Source organism: Lithobates pipiens, unplaced genomic scaffold (assembly GCF_037356315.1).
Source record: "Lithobates pipiens isolate NorthernLeopardFrog02 unplaced genomic scaffold, aLitPip1_a1.2 Scaffold_23, whole genome shotgun sequence".
In the NCBI taxonomy this organism is placed as follows: domain Eukaryota; kingdom Metazoa; phylum Chordata; class Amphibia; order Anura; family Ranidae; genus Lithobates; species Lithobates pipiens.
In genome coordinates, this window is record NW_027507785.1 from 319,593,700 (window position 1) to 319,613,041 (window position 19,342).

General features: G+C 46.7%; 1 protein-coding gene across 1 annotated transcript in view; it reads right to left on the reverse strand.

Annotated features, from left to right (window-relative positions):
* Positions 1 to 19,342, reverse strand: part of HOOK1 (hook microtubule tethering protein 1) — a 152,261-nt gene that overhangs the window by 65,013 nt on the left and 67,906 nt on the right. The window contains exons 7-8 of the mRNA XM_077450599.1: positions 10,729 to 10,791; positions 1,410 to 1,493 (exon numbers count right to left, since the gene is read on the reverse strand). Of these exons, the coding sequence (XP_077306725.1) occupies positions 1,410 to 1,493; positions 10,729 to 10,791 (147 nt within the window). The remainder of the gene's footprint in view (positions 1 to 1,409; positions 1,494 to 10,728; positions 10,792 to 19,342) is intronic.

Sequence of the window (19,342 nt, forward strand, 5' to 3'; positions counted from 1 at the left end):
ACCAAATGATGGGGCACTATTCCTTCCACTGACACCAAATGATGGGGCACTATTCCTCCCACTGACACCAATGATGGGGCACTATTCCACCCACTGACACCAATGATGCGGCACTATTCCTCCCACTAACACCAATGATGGGGCACTATTCCTCCCACTAACACCAATGATGGGGCACTATTACTCCCACTAACACCAATGATGGGGCACTATTCCTCCCACTGACACCAAATGATGGGGCACTATTCCTTCCACTGACACCAAATGATGGGGCACTATTCCTCCCACTGACACCAATGATGGGGCACTATTCCACCCACTGACACCAATGATGCGGCACTATTCCTCCCACTAACACCAATGATGCGGCACTATTCCTCCCACTGACACCAATGATGAGGCATTATTCCTCCCACTAACACCAATGATGGGGCACTATTCCTCCCACGGACACCAATGATGGGGCACTATTCCTCCCACTGACACCAATGATGGGGCACTATTCCTCCCACTGACACCAATGATGGGGCACTATTCCGCCCACTGATACCAATGATGGGGCACTATTCCTCCCACTGACACCAATGATGGGGCACTATTCCGCCCACTGACACCAACGATGGGCACTATTCCTTCCACTGACACCAATGATGGGGCACTATTCCTCCCACTGACACCAATGATGGGGCACTATTCCTCCCACGGACACCAATGATGGGGCACTATTCCTCCCACTGACACCAATGATGGGGCACTATTCCGCCCACTGATACCAATGATGGGGCACTATTCCTCCCACTGACACCAATGATGGGGCACTATTCCTCCCACTGACACCAATGATGGGGCACTATTCCTCCCACTGACACCAATAATGGGGCACTATTCCTTCCACTGACACCAAATGATGGGGCACTATTCCTCCCACTGACAACAATGATGGAGAACTATTCCTCCCACTGGCACCAGAGGTAGGGCACTATTCCTCCCACTGACACCAATGATGGGTCACTATTCCTCCCACTGACACCAATGATGGGGCACTATTCCTCCCACTGACACCAATGATGGGTCACTATTCCTCCCACTGACCCCAATGATGGGGCACTATTCCTCCCACTGACACCAATGATGGGGCACTATTCCTCCCACTGACACCAATGATGGGGCACTACTCCTCCCACTGACACCAATGATGGGGCACTATTCCTCCCACTGGCACCAGAGGCGGGGCACTATTCCGCCCACTGACACAACAGATAGAGCCGGCCCCATTTCCTGGCTGGAGCACTCCAGCATCATCTAGCCATTTCATTCATAGCCTGACTGACCCACCCCTTTCATTCATTTACTGGATTTTAGTTCTTTCAGTCACGGAGGTACAGCAGCATATATGAGCGCTACCTTACCTGGAGGTCCAGCTCCTGGCACCTCTGCTTCAGCTCTTCTTTCTCAGCTTCTGCTTCCTGAATTAATTCCAGGGCCTTCTTCAGCTATAATACAGAGATGAAATATTAACAGTAGGAATGGCAATCTAAGACCTGTGTGGATAGACAAATAGATTAGACAGATTAGATAGATACAGTGCCTTGCAAAAGTATTCACCCCCTTGGCTTTTTACCTATTTTGTTACATTACCGCCTTTAGTTCAATTTTTCAGAAATAAAAAACTGATAATTGGTTTGTGCGTATGTATTCAAAACTCATGTACCGGGCAAGGAGGGCATTAATCAGAGAGGAGCACAGAGACCTAAAGTAACCCCGGAGGAGCTGCAGAGTTCCACAGCAGAGACTGGAGTATCTGCACATAGGGTGACAATAAGCCGTACGCTCCATAGAGTTGGGCTTTATGGCACAGTGGCCAGAAGAAAGCCATTACTTTCATCAAAAAATAAAATGGTACGTTTTGAGTTTGGGAAAAGGCATGTGGGAGACTCCCAAAATGTATGGAGGAGGAAGGTGCTCTGGTCTCATGAGACTAAAATTTAACTTTTTGGCCATCAAAAAAAGCTATGTCTGGTGCAAACCCAACACATCACATCACCCAAAGAGCACCATCCCAACAGTGAAACATGGTGGTGGCAGTATCATGCTGTGGGGATGTTTTTCAGCAGTCGGGACTAGAAATCTGGTCAGAGTCGAGGGAAAGATGGATGGTGCTAAATACAGGGATATTCTTGAGCAAAACCTATACCACTCTGTGTGTGATTTGAGGCTAGGACTGAGGTTCACCATCCAGCAGGACAATGACCCCAAACACACTGCTAAAGCAACACTTGAGTGGTTTATAGGGGAAACATGTAAATGTATTGGAATGGCCTAGTCAAAGCCCAGACCTCAATCCAATAGAAAATCTGTGGTCGGACTTAAAGATTGCTGTTCACAAGTGCAAACCATCCAACTTGAAGGCGCTGGGGCAGTTTTGCAAGGAGGAATGGGCAAAAATCCCAGTGGTAAGTGGATTAACTACACTCTTGTTCACCTAAATTAGGACACTATTTTATGCTTTTGAATTTCTTTTCACATGTTTAAATGCACTGGACTTTTGGGTTATTGAAAGGTGTTAATTCTGCCAACTAACTAATTTTTTTGTATAACACTTCATATTGTTGATTTCACTTCATCTGGATTCACCAACACTTAGGTTTTTTATGATAGTTTATTCATTTATACTCAGTTACATGATACTTCACTTAGTGATAAGCGCTGCACATTCATTCTTTATTAAGATGTGGCAAGCTCATAGAGACTTATCCAAAGCGACTTGAAGATGTGATAGCCGCTAAAGGTGGCTCTAAATTAAATGATGCAAATCCTCAAACAATCCATGTTAATTCCAGGTTGTGAGGCAACAAAACACGAAAAAGTCCAAGGGGGGTGAACACTTTTGCAAGGCACTGTAGATAGATAGCAGTGGCCCGTCCATTAGGGGCGCACGGGCACTGCCCCTCAATCTACATGCAGGGCACATGGATTCCAATAGGGGGAGGGCACGCCATTAGAGGCCGAGGCTCTAATAGACTTCAGAAAAGGGTGGGCTTGGGGCGCAGAGTTCTGCGCTCTGAGCCCACCCAGTTGTGTGACAGTAGCAAATTAATATTTACTATTCTCACACAGATTCTCCTCCCTGCCAATCAGGAAGCGGGTCATGAGACCCGTTTCCTGACTGGCCGAAAGGAGAAGCTATCTTATTTGCCAAGGGGGAGGAGGCGCATAGCCGGGGGAGAAGCAGAGGAAGGTCGACTGACCCACAAGCCACCACAGTCAGACTCCATGGATGGTTCGCCATCCACCATCCAGCTCAGCCATCCAGCACTCCCTGGCTCGGACAGGGTAGGGAGGAGGAGGGGAGATCGGAGTCATCCCGGGGCAGGACATCTGCCTCCTAAGGTAAGGAGGCCATCCGTCTCCCTTGGCGAGGTGTTCCCAGTGTTTCCCGCATTCATATCCATCTCTGGGGGGGGGGGGGGGCTGGTTCGGTTTAAATAGATTCTGAGGGAGGGTTTGGGGATGCCATTGGTTTGCCATCTCCCTGGAATTATCGAGCACCAGCCGCCACTGATAGATATATAATAGATTATTATTATGCAGGATTTATATAGCGCCAAGTTTGTGCAGCTCTTTACGATGCTAGGGTAAGCAGTACTATTACAATGCAATTCACAATTCAAAACAGGAGGAATCAGGGGGCTCTGCTCGTTAGAGCTTAGGGACTCAGGGAAGAGGTGTAGATTGAAAATAGGAGAAGTCCAAGAACAGAACCTTGGAGGACCTCGACAGAGAAAGCAAGAGGAGAGGAGGAAGTAGAATTGTAAGTGACATTGAAGGTGCGGGTGGAATAGGTAGGATGAGAATCAGCGAAGAGCGCAGTCACGGAGACCAAAGAAGTAACGTTCTTTTTTGAGGCGCAGAGGGTGGTCAACCGTATCGAAGGCAGCCGAAAGGTCCAGAAGTAGGAGTACAGAATAGTGTCCGTTGGTTTTTTGCTGTTAGCAAGTCATTTGTGAGTTTTAAAAGAGCAGTTTCTGCGGAGTGTTGAGGGCAAAAACCAGACTGAAGGGGATCAAAAGATGGTTATTCTTAACCACTTGAGACCCGCGCTATAGCCGAATGACGGCTACAGCGCGGACCTCCTTTGCCGGGACTACGTCTATTGACGTCGTCCCGTGCACGAGCACTGAGGGGCGCGCGCGGCGCGCTCTGTGATCGGCGAGTCTATGAGACTCGCCTGATCACCGATCCGAGCAAGGGGTCGATCCCGACCCCTTATCACGTGATCAGCTGTCAGCCAATGACAGCTGATCATGTGATACAACGGAGCCGGAGCCGAGAAAAAAAAAGAGCCGATCACCGGCGGACGTGATCGGGACATCAGTCCCGATCACGGCCAGCCCTGCCAGTGCCCACCTGCCCCCTGCCAGTGCCACCTTATTAAAAAATAAGTGCCCCCGTCAGTGCCACCCAGCAGTGCCCATAGTGCCACTCAGCAGTGCCCACAGTGCCACCCAGCAGTGCCCACAGTGCCACCCAGCATTGCCCACAGTGCCACCCAGCAGTGCCCACAATCTGCCTCAACAAAGGTGCTGCACCCCAGTGCCACATATCCGTGCCCATCAGTGTCATCTACCAGTGCCCATCAGTGCCCAGCAGTGCCGCCCATCAGTGCCCAGCAGTGCCACCTATCAATGCCACCTATCAGTGCCACCTATCAGTGGTACCTATCAGTGCCCCTTAGTGCCACCCATCCGTGCCACCCATCCGTGCCATCTTATCTGTGCCCATCTTTGCCCATCAGTGCCACCTTATCTGTGCCTATTAGTGCCGCCTTAACTATGCCTATCAGTGCCCACCAGTGCAGCCTATCAGTGCCCACCAGTGCAGCCTATCAGTGCCCACCAGTGCAGCTTATCAGTGCCCACCAGTGCAGCCTATCAGTGCCCACCAATGCAGCTTATCAGTGCAGCCTATCAGTGCCCACCAATGCAGCCTATCAGTGCCCACCAGTGCAGCCTATCAGTGACCACCAGTGCAGCCTATCAGTGCCCACCAGTGCAGCCTATCAGTGCCCACCAGTGCAGCTTATCAGTGCCCACCAGTGCAGCTTATCAGTGCCCACCAGTGCAGCTTATCAGTGCCCACCAGTGCAGCCTATCAGTGCCCACCAGTGCAGCCTATCAGTGCCCACCAGTGCAGCCTATCAGTGCCTATCAGTGCCCACCAGTGCAGCTTATCAGTGCCCACCAGTGCAGCCTATCAGTGCCCACCAGTGCAGCCTATCAGTGCCGCCTCATCAGCGCACTTCAATGAAGGAGAAAAATGACCTGTTTGCTAAATTTTATAACAAACTATTAAATATGATTTTTTATTTTATTTTTTGCATCTTTTTTTGTTTGTTTAGCAAAAAATAAAACTCCCAGCTGTTAATAAATACCACCAAAAGAAAGCTCTATTTGTGGGAAAAAAAATGATAAAAATTTCATTTGGGTGCAGTGTTGTATGACCGCGCAATTGTCATTCAAAGTGCATCAGCGCTGAAAGCTGAAAATTGGTCTGGGCATGAGGGGGGTTTAAGTGCCCAGTAAGCAAGTGGTTAATTAGGTGGTCACTCAGTTGGTTGTAGACCAAGTGTTCAACGAGTTTAGAGCAGGGGTCTCCAAACTTTCTAAACAAAGGGCCAGTTTACCGTCTTTCAGATTTAAGGGGGATTAGAGAAGGTCCTGATGTCAGTGAAGAAAAAAATAGCCCAATCGTTTGTTTCAGTGGAAGGTAATTCACCTTCACTCATCTTTGGTGTCAGTAGGGGGAATTGTGCCCCATTGCTGAGGTCATTGGGCCTCATTGTTGGTCTCATTAAGAGGAATAGTGCCCCATCATTGGGTGTCATTGGGCCCCATTGTTGGTGTCATTTCGAGGAATTGTGCCCCAGCATTGGTATTACTGGGAGGAATTGCGCCTCTTCATTGGTGTCAGTGGACCCCATTGTTGGTATCATTGGGAGAAATTGGTACCCCATTGTTGGTCCCATTTAGAGGAATAGTGCCCCATTATTGGGTCTCATTGGGCCCCATTGTTGGTGTCATTGGGAAAAATTGTGCCCCAGCATTGGGATTAGTGGGAGGAATTGTGTCCCTTCATTGGTGTCAGTGGGATGAATTATGGCCCCAAGGGCCGCAAAAAAGCAAGCAAAGGGCTGCATCTGGCCCCCGGGGCGCAGCTTGGAGACCCCTGGTTTAGAGGAAAAGGAGATGGGGCGTATGTTGTTAAGATTTGTAGGGTCCAAGGGCGACTTTCTAAATATTGGGGTGACCAGTGCATGTTTTAGAGAGTTGGGGAAGATGCCAGAAGAGAGGGATAGATTGAAGATGTGGGTTAGAGAGTGTAGGATAGAGTTAGAGGGTGACTGTAGTATTTGAGAGAGAACAGGGTCCAGGGGACAGGTGGTTAGGTGGGTGTTTGAAAGGAGTTTAGCAACCTTGTCTATAGTAGCAGGGTTGAATAAGAGGAGAGTTGCTTGTACCTGTTGACATGGGGTGTTAAGTGGGCGGGGGGATACCTGTAGAGTGGAGATTTAATCGCAAGTTGAATCAATCTCATTTTTGATTGATAAATCAGATAGATAGATAGATAGATAGAGTGATCGATCAGATAGATAGCAAAACACTGCTCTTTATTGCACTAACAATGTATGCATACGGAGCTTACAATCTAAGATACCTACCTCATGTGCTTACATACAAATACTAGGGCCCATTTAGGCAGGAGCCAACATGAGTTTGGAGTATGCAGAGGAACACTACCTGCAAGCTCCATGTAGGTAGTGTTGTGGTTGGGATTTGTACTGATGATCCCAGTGCTGCAATGCAGAAGGGCTAACCACTCAGCCACTGCCCTGCCCTCAAAATACTGCTCTATGTTAAAATCAAACATTAAAAGATATGCTGCCACTTCCTGTTATATGGTGACAATTGCCCTTCTGTGTTGTCACCCCACATGTTCCCCTGGTGGACACTATTGGGGGGGGGTACTAAAACTGGAGCACACAGAATCTGGTGCAGCTGTGCATAGTAACCAATCAACTTCCAATTTCTTTTTTTTTTTTTTAGAAGCTGATTGGCTACCATGCACAGCTGCACCAGATTCTGTATGCACCAATTTTTAGTAAATAGGCACCCAAGGCGTCTATGCCAGCAATGGCGGACCTTGGCACCCCAGATGTTTTGGAACTACATTTCCCATGATGCCCATGCACTCTGCAGTGTAGTTGAACAACATGGGAAATGTAGCTCCAAAACATCTGGGGTGCCAAGGTTCGCCATCATTGGTCTATGCCAACACATATTACACAGGCATACTAAATTAGGAAACCAGCCCTGGGAAATGCCATGCAGCCATCGCTGGAAAGCATGTAGTCGTTGCAAACAGGCTGAAGGAGATAAGCAGTACTAAGGTCCAAAGACATGCAGGTAGGTTAATTGGCTTCTGTCCGAAATTGACCCTAGTATATGATGGGGACCTTGGATTGTGAGCTCCTTGAGGGTAGGGACCGACGTGAGTGTGCAATGTACAAGGATAGAGACAATGGTGGACACTCACTCAGGTTGAACTGGATGGACTGGTGTCTCTATTCAACCTTACTATGAAAGATGCAACAAGGGATACAAAACATGGCGATGGTTTATGATACCTCTCACCCTATTAGATTGTAAGCTCTTCTGAGCAGGGCCCTCTTAATCCTCTTGCATTTTACTGTATTGTCTCCTTTTTATATCGTAAAGTGCTGCGTAAACTGTTGGCGCTATATAAATCCTGTACAATAATAATAATAATAATAATAATAATGATGCATAGTGCTTTGGCAAACGAAACGTCCTCCAGTTGGTTTTTACACCTTCTATAAAATAACTCTGGCCTCCCGGTGAACCGACCTCAGTGACCAGTAATTAAGGGCAGGCGCTTCCATTACGGATGGCTTCATCAAACATAATAAAAGTTTTATGAAGCCAGACAGGTAAATGACGGCGGCGGACAGGCGGGTACACACAGCGGGAGGCGGCCCTTTATCTCTGGGTGACTCATGCGGTAAATCCTGTGCATACACGGCCATGGCCGGGCTCCTGTGTGGAGTGGGTAGGGATCAGCTATAGGTGAGGCAGAGTCGGGGAGTGGTGAGCCATTACAAGTCATTACAACAAAACTAGTTTTATCACATCATTATTAGCTGATGGAAATAAAATAGACACATTATGTGATTCATAGACACTGTGCTCACTTATAATACACACCTAATTATTTAAAAGATGGCTTCTATTTGTGTCCTCGGCCAGTGACAAGTCAGACACCGGCGCTTCTGCTATACAAAACTTCACATAGAGATTTAGGGCATCAGTCCCCATTGGACCTCCTGTAAAAAAACTGCGCACATAGTGTACCCCCATTCCATCCTCTCAATCAACCCTTTCCTCTCTTCAGCCAGGGTGCTAGGTGTAATCCTATACACTGATCTCTCCTTTTGGCCCCACGTCCAATCACTGTCCAACATTTGCATTCACCTCCTTAAAGCGGTGTTCTGCTTTAAAAAATAAAATAAAAAATTCAAAGTCAGCAGCTACAAATACTGCAGCTGCTGACTTTTAACAATCAGACACTTAGCTGTCCAGGGTCCAGTAATGCGGGGGGAGCGAAGCCCCCCGCTCGTCTGCCCCTCCTCTCTGCAGCGCCGGCATTGTCACTGTGGGTGCCAGGCATGCACTGCGCATGCGCGAGCAGCGCGGTGTGCCGTGACTGGCCGGGCAATGATCTGGGACCTGTGATGTTGGGGGGAGATGAACTTGCTTCCGGTGCCGTTGTGTGCCGGGAGGAAGTGGCAGCTGGAACCCTCTTACAAAAAAATATGTTTCCGCCTCCCCCCCTCACAAAAAAAATGTGATGTCAAGGGGTCATCTTCCCTTAAAGCGGAAGTTCAATTTTCGGGTGGAGCTCCACTTTAACATTTCCATAATGTGCCCCTTCTTAGAAAATGACACCATAAAGCTTCTAATTCATTCCCTGATTATGTCTCGTCCTCGACTATTGCAACTCCCTTCTCGTTGCCCTACCTCTACACAGACTATTCCCTCTTCATTCTATAAATGCTGAATAATTATTTACATTATCAACTCAGTGGTTGACCCCAGCCCCCCAGCCAATCCCTCCATTGGCTTCCACTAGGCCAACAAATAAAAATCAACCATACAAAGCAATCCACATCAGCTACACCACCAACACATCTCAAAGTATCACCCAAACTGTTCTCTCTGCTCCTCCCTCCTCCTGCTCTCTAGCTTCTTCGCCACCTCCTCCCATGCTTGCCTCCAGGACTTCTCCAGGACTCCCATCCTCTGCAACTCCCTACCCCAATCTGTCCGTCTATCTTCTACTTAGTCCACCTTCAGGCAATCCCTGAAAACTCATTCCTTTAGGTAAGCCTGTCCCACCTGGGATTTTCTTTTCTCCATCAACTGCTTTTCTTTTTTTGTTTACACTACCTGTACAAAATGGAAAGTTTAGCCTCGGGTTGGGCCTTAAGCTATAGGTAATAGAAGTAAAAAATAATAAAATAATATAAAAAATAATATAAACTGTAATAATAATATAATATATAAAATAATAAAACCAAAAAAATTCTAAATTAAAAGGGTTGTAAACCCTCAAGGTTTTCACCTTGATGCATTAGTTGCATTAAGGTTAAAAACCTCCTGAGATGCAGCTGCCCCCCCCCCCCCTCTTTACTTACCTGAACCCGGTCTTTCCAGTGACGGGGACGAGCACACCCGCTCCAGCTGGTGTCTCGGGTCCTGATTGGATAGATCATTAGCAGCGCAGTCATTGGCTCCTGCTGCTGTCAATCAAATCCAATGACGTAGGAGCCAGGGGGCACGGCCGAGTCCCGCTGCCGGTGTCAATGAACGCAGCAGCAGGACACAGGAGCGCGCCCACACAAGTGCCCCAAAGGGGGAGCGGCTCTCCAACGGGAAACTCGAGAAGAGGAGGAGCCAGGAGCACCGCTGAGGGACCCCAGAAGAGGAGGCTTGGGACTACTCTGTGCAAAACCAACGGCACAGAGGAGGTAAGTATGACATGTTTGTTTTTTTAGCTTTTTAAAACGCACCTTTACATATCCTTTAAAGTAAAAATAACGTAATTCTGTATAATGTAAACCTGGAACTTACCAATGATAAAAAAAAACGGTAGACACTAGGCACGAATAATAAGTAGCAAAAAATGAATGTTGGTTCGAATAAATAAAACTATATCTTCCACCAGGAGCCGATCTTCCATTTCAGTTAGTACAACTGTTTATTGATCAAACTCCTCAATTTAGTGCAATCAAATTTTAGAAGTACAGATTCTTTCACTGAAATGATCAATATATAGTTACTATTATGTGTTTATGTGCATAAGGACTGGTGTGTGTCGGGATGATAAATGAACTTCAGTTCTATTGCCTGCAGTGCGGTGCGCTGTGTCCACGATGGTGTGAACCAGTCAGGTAGGCGGCGCGGCCTTTTGCCTCGACTTGTGGTAGGACTGCACTGCAATAGTCGCCCAATGCAGTCCTACCACACCTGGTGTGATTGTGCCTTAATAGAGATATCCTATGTGGTCAATGGCCCAGAATTATAGGCCGTGACTATAAACACATTAAATCCAGTTATACACCGAGACTGGCTGTTATAGAGGGAGACATACCTGCTGATCCAGATCTCCTTCTAGCTCCACCAATGGAGAGTCCACAATGTCTTTACTCATAAGCTGGAAAACAAAAAATAAATTACTGCAATGGAAACAAACGGCAATCCATTGAATCCTGGTTCACACTAGGCCTTGCATAAACATTAACATGTTCGTTAATTAAAGTGTAAGTCCTTCTTTTTAGAAAAAATTAAAAAGGTGAACACCTTACATCCTCACCCCCCACCCCAGTTCTTGCTATACTTCCCTACTCACCATTAATGCAGGGGTGGACTGGGCCAGGGGGATGGGGGACAACTGCCCCCAGGGCCACTTTGATGCCCGTAAAAACGCTGCACTGCTTCCACCACATACATACCTAAAAGCTTCCTGGTGAAGGAGCAAAAAGTCCTCGCCAGTGTGCTAACAAGTGCGGGTAGAGGAGGATGACATAGCACAGGCCACTCCCCCCCCCCTCCCGACATGGAAGGTGTACACCATGCCTGAGCAGAGGTCAGCTCTGTGCCCCACCAGAAGCTCTCCTTCCCTGGTCAATCCTGACTGAGCAACCCTTGCTTCCCGCTGCCAGGAAGTCGGTGCAGCAGGCACTGTCCAACCCAACCCGCCCGGTAAGCAGAGAGTACCTGGAGTAGAGCTTTAGCCTAGGATGGGGGTCGGGAGGAGGCAGGGAAGAAGAAGAGTGGGAGGGGGGGCCACGTCATTGCACCGTGGGCCTCTGGCTTCTGTCCCAGAAGCTCTGCAGAAACAAAGGTGGTAAAGAGAGTGGAATGCTAATCGCTGGACAGCTACACCAGCTGTGTGGCCACTGACAGCTCATCACTCAGAGGTAAAAATACAGCGGGACCTGGGAGGTGGGGAAGAGTGCAGTCTGTGACGGGAGTCACTTTGGGAGGGGGGCTTGTGGAACTCAGCTTACCTTGGAGAGCACTACAAGCTCCTTGTCCAGCTCCCCCGGACCCACTTATGTGCAAGTTACCCTGTGTCTATTAGGGGCACAGGGTGACCAAGAACTCCAATCACACCTGTACTAATCGGATTCACTGTACAACCACATATCTCTCTCATATATATATATATATATATATATATATATATATATAACATATAACATATTTGTAGATTTATTAAAAAAGAAAAACTGAAATATCACATGGTCCTAAGTATTCAGACCCCTTGCTCAGTATTTAGTAGAAACACCCTTTTGATCTAATACAGCCATAAGTCTTTTTGGGAAAGATGCAACAAGTTTTTCACACCTGGATTTGGGGATCCTCTGTTTTTCCTCCCTGCAGATCCTCTCCAGTTCTGTCAGGTTGGATGGTAAACGTTGGCGGACAGCCATTTTTAGGTCTCTCCAGAGATGCTCAATTGGGTTTAAGTCAGGGCTCTGGGTGGGCCATTCAAGAACAGTCAGGGGGATGTTGTGAAGTCACTCCTTCATTATTTTAGCTGTGTGCTTAGGATCATTGTCTTGTTGGAAGGTAAACCTTCGGCCCAGTCTGAGGTCCTGAGCACTCTGGAGAAGGTTTTTGTCCAGGATATCCCTGTATTTGGCCGCATTCATCTTTCCCTCGATTGCAACCAGTCGCCCTGTCCCTGCAACTGAAAAACACCCCCATAGCATTATGCTGCCACCACCATACTTCACTGATGGGACAGGTGATGAGCAGTGCCTGATTTTCTCCACACATACCGCTTAGAATTAAGGCCAAAAAGTTCTATCTTGGTCTCATCAGACTAGAGAATCTTATTTCTCACCATCTTGGAATCCTTCAGGTGTTTTTTTTAGCAAACTCCATGCAGGCTTTCATGTGTCTTGCACTGAGGAGAGGCTTCCGTCAGGCCACTCTGCCATAAAGCCCCGACTGGTGGAGGGCTGCAGTGATGGGAGAAAGTTGTAAAGTCAGCCATCTCCTGACTGCATCTCTGGAGCTCAGCCACAGTGATCTTTGGGTTCTTCTTTACCTCTCTCACCAAGGCTCTTCTCACCCAATAGCTCAGTCTGGCCGGACGGCAAGCTCTAGGAAGGGTTCTTGGCATCCCAAACATCTTCCATTTAAGGATTATGGAGGCCGCTGTGCTCTTAGGAATATTAAGTGCAGCAGATTTTTTTTGTAACCTTGGCAAAATCTGTGCCGTGCCACAATTCTGTCTCTGAGCTCTTCAGGCAGTTCCTTTGACCTCATGATTCTCATTTGCTCTGACATGCACTGCGAACTGTAAGGTCTTATATAGACAGGTGTGTGGCTTTCCTAATCAAGTCCAATCGGTATAATCAAACACAGCTGGACTCAAATGAAGGTGTAGAACCATCTCAAGGATGATCAGAAGAAATGGACAGCACCTGAGTTATATATATATATATATATATATATATATATATATATATATATATATATATATATATATATATATGTGTCACAGCAAAGGATCTGAATACTTAGGACCATGTGATATTTCAGTTTTTCTTTTTTTTTTTAATCTGCAAAAATGTCAACAATTCTGTGTTTTTCTGTCAATATGGGGTACTGTGTGTACATTAATGAGGAAAAAAAATGAACTTAAATGATTTTAGCAAATGGCTGCAAAATTTAAGGGGGTCTGAATACTTTCCATCCCCACTGTCTGTATGTGTGTATATATATATATATATTGTCTCATACTGTTGGGGGCTCTTTGCTGGGTCGTTTGGGGTATGGCTGTATTCCATTGTTCTGTTGTGTCTCTCTGCCTTGGGTATTATGGGATGTTACATAGTAGGTGAGGTTGAAAAAAAAAAAAAAAGACATAGGTCCATTAAGTCCAACCTATGTGTATGAGCAAAATACCACACAAGACCTGCGCTCTAATCTCAAATCAACCAATCTCCTAGAAGCCGTTGAATAAAACCTTATCCCCCAAGATAAATAATAAATGAATAAACCAGTAAGCAAGCGCTATAAAACTAAATCGGTGCTATATTAAACAATTCATACGTGTTTCATACCCCATGACATGAATAAAAAAATAAAAAAGTATAACCATAAATATACACATATATAACCACAATAGTGCATATGATGCATAAATGTTTCAGCAAAAAATGTGATCAAAATCCCCAAACACCAACACTCAGTGTATAAATAAACCATAGTATATGGCAGTTCATAATCAGTGTGTCCACCACGTGCCAGGTATTCCTTCTTCCCTCAGTGCTTCACCTCTGTGCACCACATAAATGAATACAGAAAGCTCACCAAGCTGATATATTCTCTTATCTCTAAGATGGTCATATACCGATGCTTAGAGAGTTAGGCACCTCCGGCACCCATCCGGTTAAGTCCTTCTTTATCCAGCCCTCTGTTCAGCATAAAAAAAAAAAATACAAGCAATCGCAATTGTGCAGCACATAAATTCTTCCTTTATTTAAAAATCCACTCACATTTAGACAGCAAAAACAGGATCCCGCGCAGTAAAATCCCAGCACTTGCGAGTTCCCCACAGCGTCTGACATCATGTCTCACATGGACTTCATCAGGCAGGTATGCCGGCTTCCTGAGGAAGTCCCTGTGAAGAAACATGTCGAGGGCAGACGTGACGTCAGATGCTGTGGGGAACCTGGAAGTGCTGGGGTTTTATATGGGGAATCCTGTTTTGGCTGTCTATATGTAAGTGCACCTGTTGAAAGGGTTAGTTTAAATTACAACACCTTTCCAAAAAATGTATTTAATATTTTGAAAAGCATTTTTAATGCTATCTCCACCTTTCCAAAAAATAAAAATAAAATAATAATAATAATAATAATTAATGTGCATATATTTACAACAACAAAAAACGTGCATTGATTCTTTTTTTTTTGCAAATGAGCCTGCAAAGCATTGCAAAAGCCATGAGTGGATGACAGGTGCAATGCACAGGCTCCTGTAGACTCTTTTTTTCAGTTCTATGTTCATAAAGAGGTATGAACTTTCAGTCAGAGAGCTGGAGAAAGTGACAATGGACCACAAGTATAGTAATTGCATAGTGTTCGATTGAGAACTACAAGTCCATCCACAATGGTGGCAGACAGGGCTTGAAGTTCATTCATTCATGATCCCCGTGAACGATTGATGCAACTTTGCAGGCTCACACACCCGTGCTAATTTCAAATCTGACAACTGCTATTAGTGATGGTTCACACTGCCATGACTGACAAGTCGCACCCCATTAATGACGATGGAACTGCTCTAATCGGCCTAAGTTGATTTTACTTAGAAAAATTTTCCTGCACTAGTTGGGGGTGACTTCAGAGTGGCCTGAATTGACATTTGTTAAACAAGGCGTATGCAAGCTGCGATTACGTTGCGCTGTGCGGCACGACTTTGAAGCCGGGCCAGTGTGAACCAAGGCTTAGAGGGTGGGCAGTTTTGGTGGTGGGAATGGGGAGCCGTCTGGTACCATGTTACACCCTAAATATGTGTGTAGCATGTGAAATGGTCTTAAAGCGGAGTTCCACCCAAAAGTGAAAGCTCCGCTTGTCTGCTTCCTGTTTTTGACAGGTACCCGTCCCAACTTCCGGGAGACTGCCCTGCGGCGACGTCCCTCGGAAGTTCAGCCCCCTTCCTCCACCATTGGCCCAGTTAGAAAGCGCACTTCATGCATGCACAGTAGGGAACCGGCTGTGAAGCCGAAAGGTTTGTGCGCGGGAGCCGCTGATCACGGAACAGGCTGTATAAAAACAGCATGATCGTGCCCTTTCTTTAAAGCACATGCGCCGATGATGTTGGCACAAGCGTGCATGGTAAATATCCCCTAAACCATGCAGGTTTAGGAGATATTTCCAGTACCAACAGGTAAGCCTTATCATAGGCTTACCTGTAAGTAAAAGTGGTGTGTTATGCCGTATACACATGACTGGACCTTTTAACAGCAAAGGTCCGACGGGAACGAATCCGCCGGACAATCTGATCGTGTATGGGCTTCACCGGACCTTTGCTGTTTAAAAATCAGACGGACTTTAGATTTAGAACATGTTTCAAATCTTTCCGACGGACCCGGTCGAAAAATCAGTTAGTTTGTATGCTAGTCGGACGGACGAAAACCAACGCTAGGGCAGCTATTGGCTACTGGCTATGAACTTCCTTATTGTAGTCCGGTCGTACGTCATCACGTTCGAATCCGTCGGACTTTGGTGTGATTGTGTGTGGCCAAGTCCGTTCATTCGTAAAGCCCGTCGGGGAGACTGTCGGACGTAGTCTGCCGGAAAGTCCGTTCGTGTGTACACAGCATAAGGGTTTAGAACCACTTTAAAGAGGAAGTAAACCCTGATGAGTTTACTTCCTCTTTCATTCCCTGCAAAGGTAAAGCATAATGGACTACTGTGCATCACATAGTAGTCCATTATGTGTCACTTACCTGACACAGGCGCATCCATCTTCTCTCGTGGGTCTCGCTGCTCCGCCGCTGTCATTCGGCGAAGCCGCGATGACATCACTCCCGCGCATGCGCACGGGAGCCGACACGCGCGGCATCTTCGTTGTTGACGATGCCGCGCTCAGTGCGCCTGCGTGCCGCTGTCTACGGCGCATGCGCCGTAGACAGCAGTGCCTGTCTTTCGGCAAATATCTCCTAAACCGTGTAGGTTTAGGAGATATTTCTTAGACCTAGAGGTAAGCCTTAATCTAGGCTTACCTGTAGGTCAAAGTGTGTTGTAAGGGTTTACAACCACTTTAAAGGTGGAGTTAGGTTTAATTTCAAAAGGTATACTGTAGGCCATGCACAGCCACTTCCCAGGCTATCCACAAATCTCTTAGAGTGGTCTACCCTCTCTGTTCTGCCTAAATGGCAGGGCAAGCCAGCCATTGGACACACAGTCCCATCAGCTGCACCCCATCCCCCTCAGTTGCAGCAGTCGTGCAAAAAAGGCGATTGGGAACTGGAGTGACTGGCACTTGATCATGTGACCACTGTGACAGCCGATGGCTAGGCAGACCTTACCACCCCCCTCGGGAGTATGAGCCCAGTTAAAGGGAAGCTGAGCAAGGTGGGAAGGGGTTAAACCCATGAATCACATTAGGTAAAAATCTCCCCACTGCACTACTGCAACACTGATATGTCATGAGTGTAGAGCCGGAGATGGGATCTCCTCCTGAGTCTGCAGGGTGTGAAGTAGATTTAAACATTTACAAGTGTACACCGCTACAAAATATATGAATTCTGGTTTTCATTCAGAAGATGATGCAACCAAACACACTAATAAATCTATTTTTGACTCATCACAAACACATGCGACTTCCTCTGTGTGACCGCTATGAAAAGCCGCACCCAGCCAGAGGAATAAATGTGTCCAATCATTTCTGTGCATATAATTGTTAGTGTTTTTTACTGGCAAGACTGACCCAGTGGGGTCACAGAAAGGAAAAAGAGGGTTTTACCCAAATTCTGAGGCTGGATAATCAGCTCTATGATTCATTTTTTACTTTCCTTAAAGTAGCAAATGATGCAAAATCCAATGAGGGGAGTCCAATTCTGCTTACACAGTGGTCCAAGTCAGCCATACATAGTGTAGTAGCATGTATGTAGTAGCATGTATGTAGTAGCATGTGCATGCACGGTGTGCCCCCAGGAGTTGATGATGAGTTGGGGTGTGTTCAGACAAGGATCTGAACCAAAGTGTGCGAGCCCACCAGGAAATGGTCAGCAGTACTGGGCCACTCATCTGCAGCCTGGGCAATCCCCGCCCCCTATCGCTGAATATATAGAAGGATTCTGGATTAATCCACTGCACTCTGCAACGCACTCTCTCCAGCAAACGTTTTTTTTCCGCATACATTGCAATACATGTTTATGCTGGCCAATTGCGTCAAAGTAATTCCTCTCTGGCCAGTCCCTACTCTGCTCTGCAAAATGCAAATGGTACATTAGATACAGTGCCAATATAGGGTGGATAGGCACCCCTTTAGCACCTGCTAGATTTTTATATAAATGTAGAACCTACTGGGATTTGAGTACAGGTATATCGTTCTTCTGTTGCATTGCAGATCGGTGAACAGACCTGGGACTTGTAGCTCTCCTAAAACTTGCACCTATCTGCCCCATACTGGCACTGAACTCAATGTAGCATTTTTATTTTTGCTGAATGGACACACAGAGTGGCGGCTCAGCAGCAAGCTGCTTGCTATGGGGGGCACTCGACAGGAGGAAGGGGCTAGGAGCGCCGGCGGACGACCTGAGAAGAGAAGAGGAGGATCGGGGCTGCTCTGTTCAAAAACACTGCACACAGTAGGTAAAACAAGTGCAAGAGGGGAGAGATGCGATGCACTGGAAGCTATCAGTCCCAAAGCAACTAGATTAAATCAATAAACGGTCACATAGGGAAAAGTCCAAAATGCTGAAAGGCAGCCCCTGTGGAGGAGTTAGAAGTAACTCTGTAGGGAAGACAATAAAGAAAGCAGCGCCATCTAAGTGTAGCGGTATGAGACTTTAATAGCCAAAATAAGTAAACAACTCACAGGATCGTAGTAGGCAATGCTCGTCAGGTAGATAAAAGTCCCCAGCTGTGCGTGGCCGGCTGGCCGGCGTTCCCCCCCAAGGGAAACCTGGTGCAGCCCCCTGGCTGTGTGGGGGACTTTTATCTATCTGACGAGCATTACCTACTACGATCCTGTGAGTTTTAACCCCTTGCCGCCGAGCGTACACAGATGTGCGTACTCGGCTTCCGGGGGTTATACCGGGATGATGCCCGCACCTGCAGGTACCATTGGTACCATTTTTCAGAGCGGACGATTGGCTTTCCAGCAATAACAACCGATGCGGCTAAAAGCCGCTCAGCTGTTATACCGGGGGAGCGGGAGGGGACGTCCCCCCCTCCCACCGCTCTTACCGGTGCTCCCGTTCAATCGGGAGCACCGATGGCACATCCGATTTCTCCGGCGACTGGGCAGGGACTGGAATGAAGCCGTAAGCGGCTTCATTCCAGTCTCCTAATGGTAAACACGGAAGCGACGACATGACGTCACTTCCCGTTTACTCGGCTGCCAATGGCTCCGCATTTTTAAAAAAAATACAGTATTCAGAATTGTCAAAAACGGCGATCTGAATAGTTTGAAGTGTAAAGGAGGGATCGAGGTTCTTTTAGACTCCCGATCCCTCCATAAAGAGTACCTGTCACCACCTATTACTGTCACAAGGGATGTTTACATTCCTTGTGACAGCAATAAAAGCGATTAAAAATTTTTATTTTTTTAAAAGCAAAATTTATTAATTTTTAAATAAAGGAAAAAAAAAGAAAAACATTTTTTTAAAGCGCCTGCCGTCCCCGCGAGCTCGCGAAGCAAAGAAAACGCATACGGAAGTCGCGCCCACATATGTAAACGGTCTTCAAATCACACATGTGAGGTATCGCCGCGATCGCCAGAGCGAGAGCAATAATTCTAGCCCTAGACCTCCTCTGTAACTCTAACCTGGTAACCATAAAAAAAAAAATGTAAGCGTCGCCTATTGAGATTTTTAGGTACCGTAGTTTGTCGTCATTCCACGAGTGCGTGCAATTATAAAGTGTGACATGTTTGCTATCTATTTACTCGGCGTAACATCATCTTTCACATTATACAAAAAAATTGGGCTAATTTTTCGTTTAGTTTTTTTTAAATTC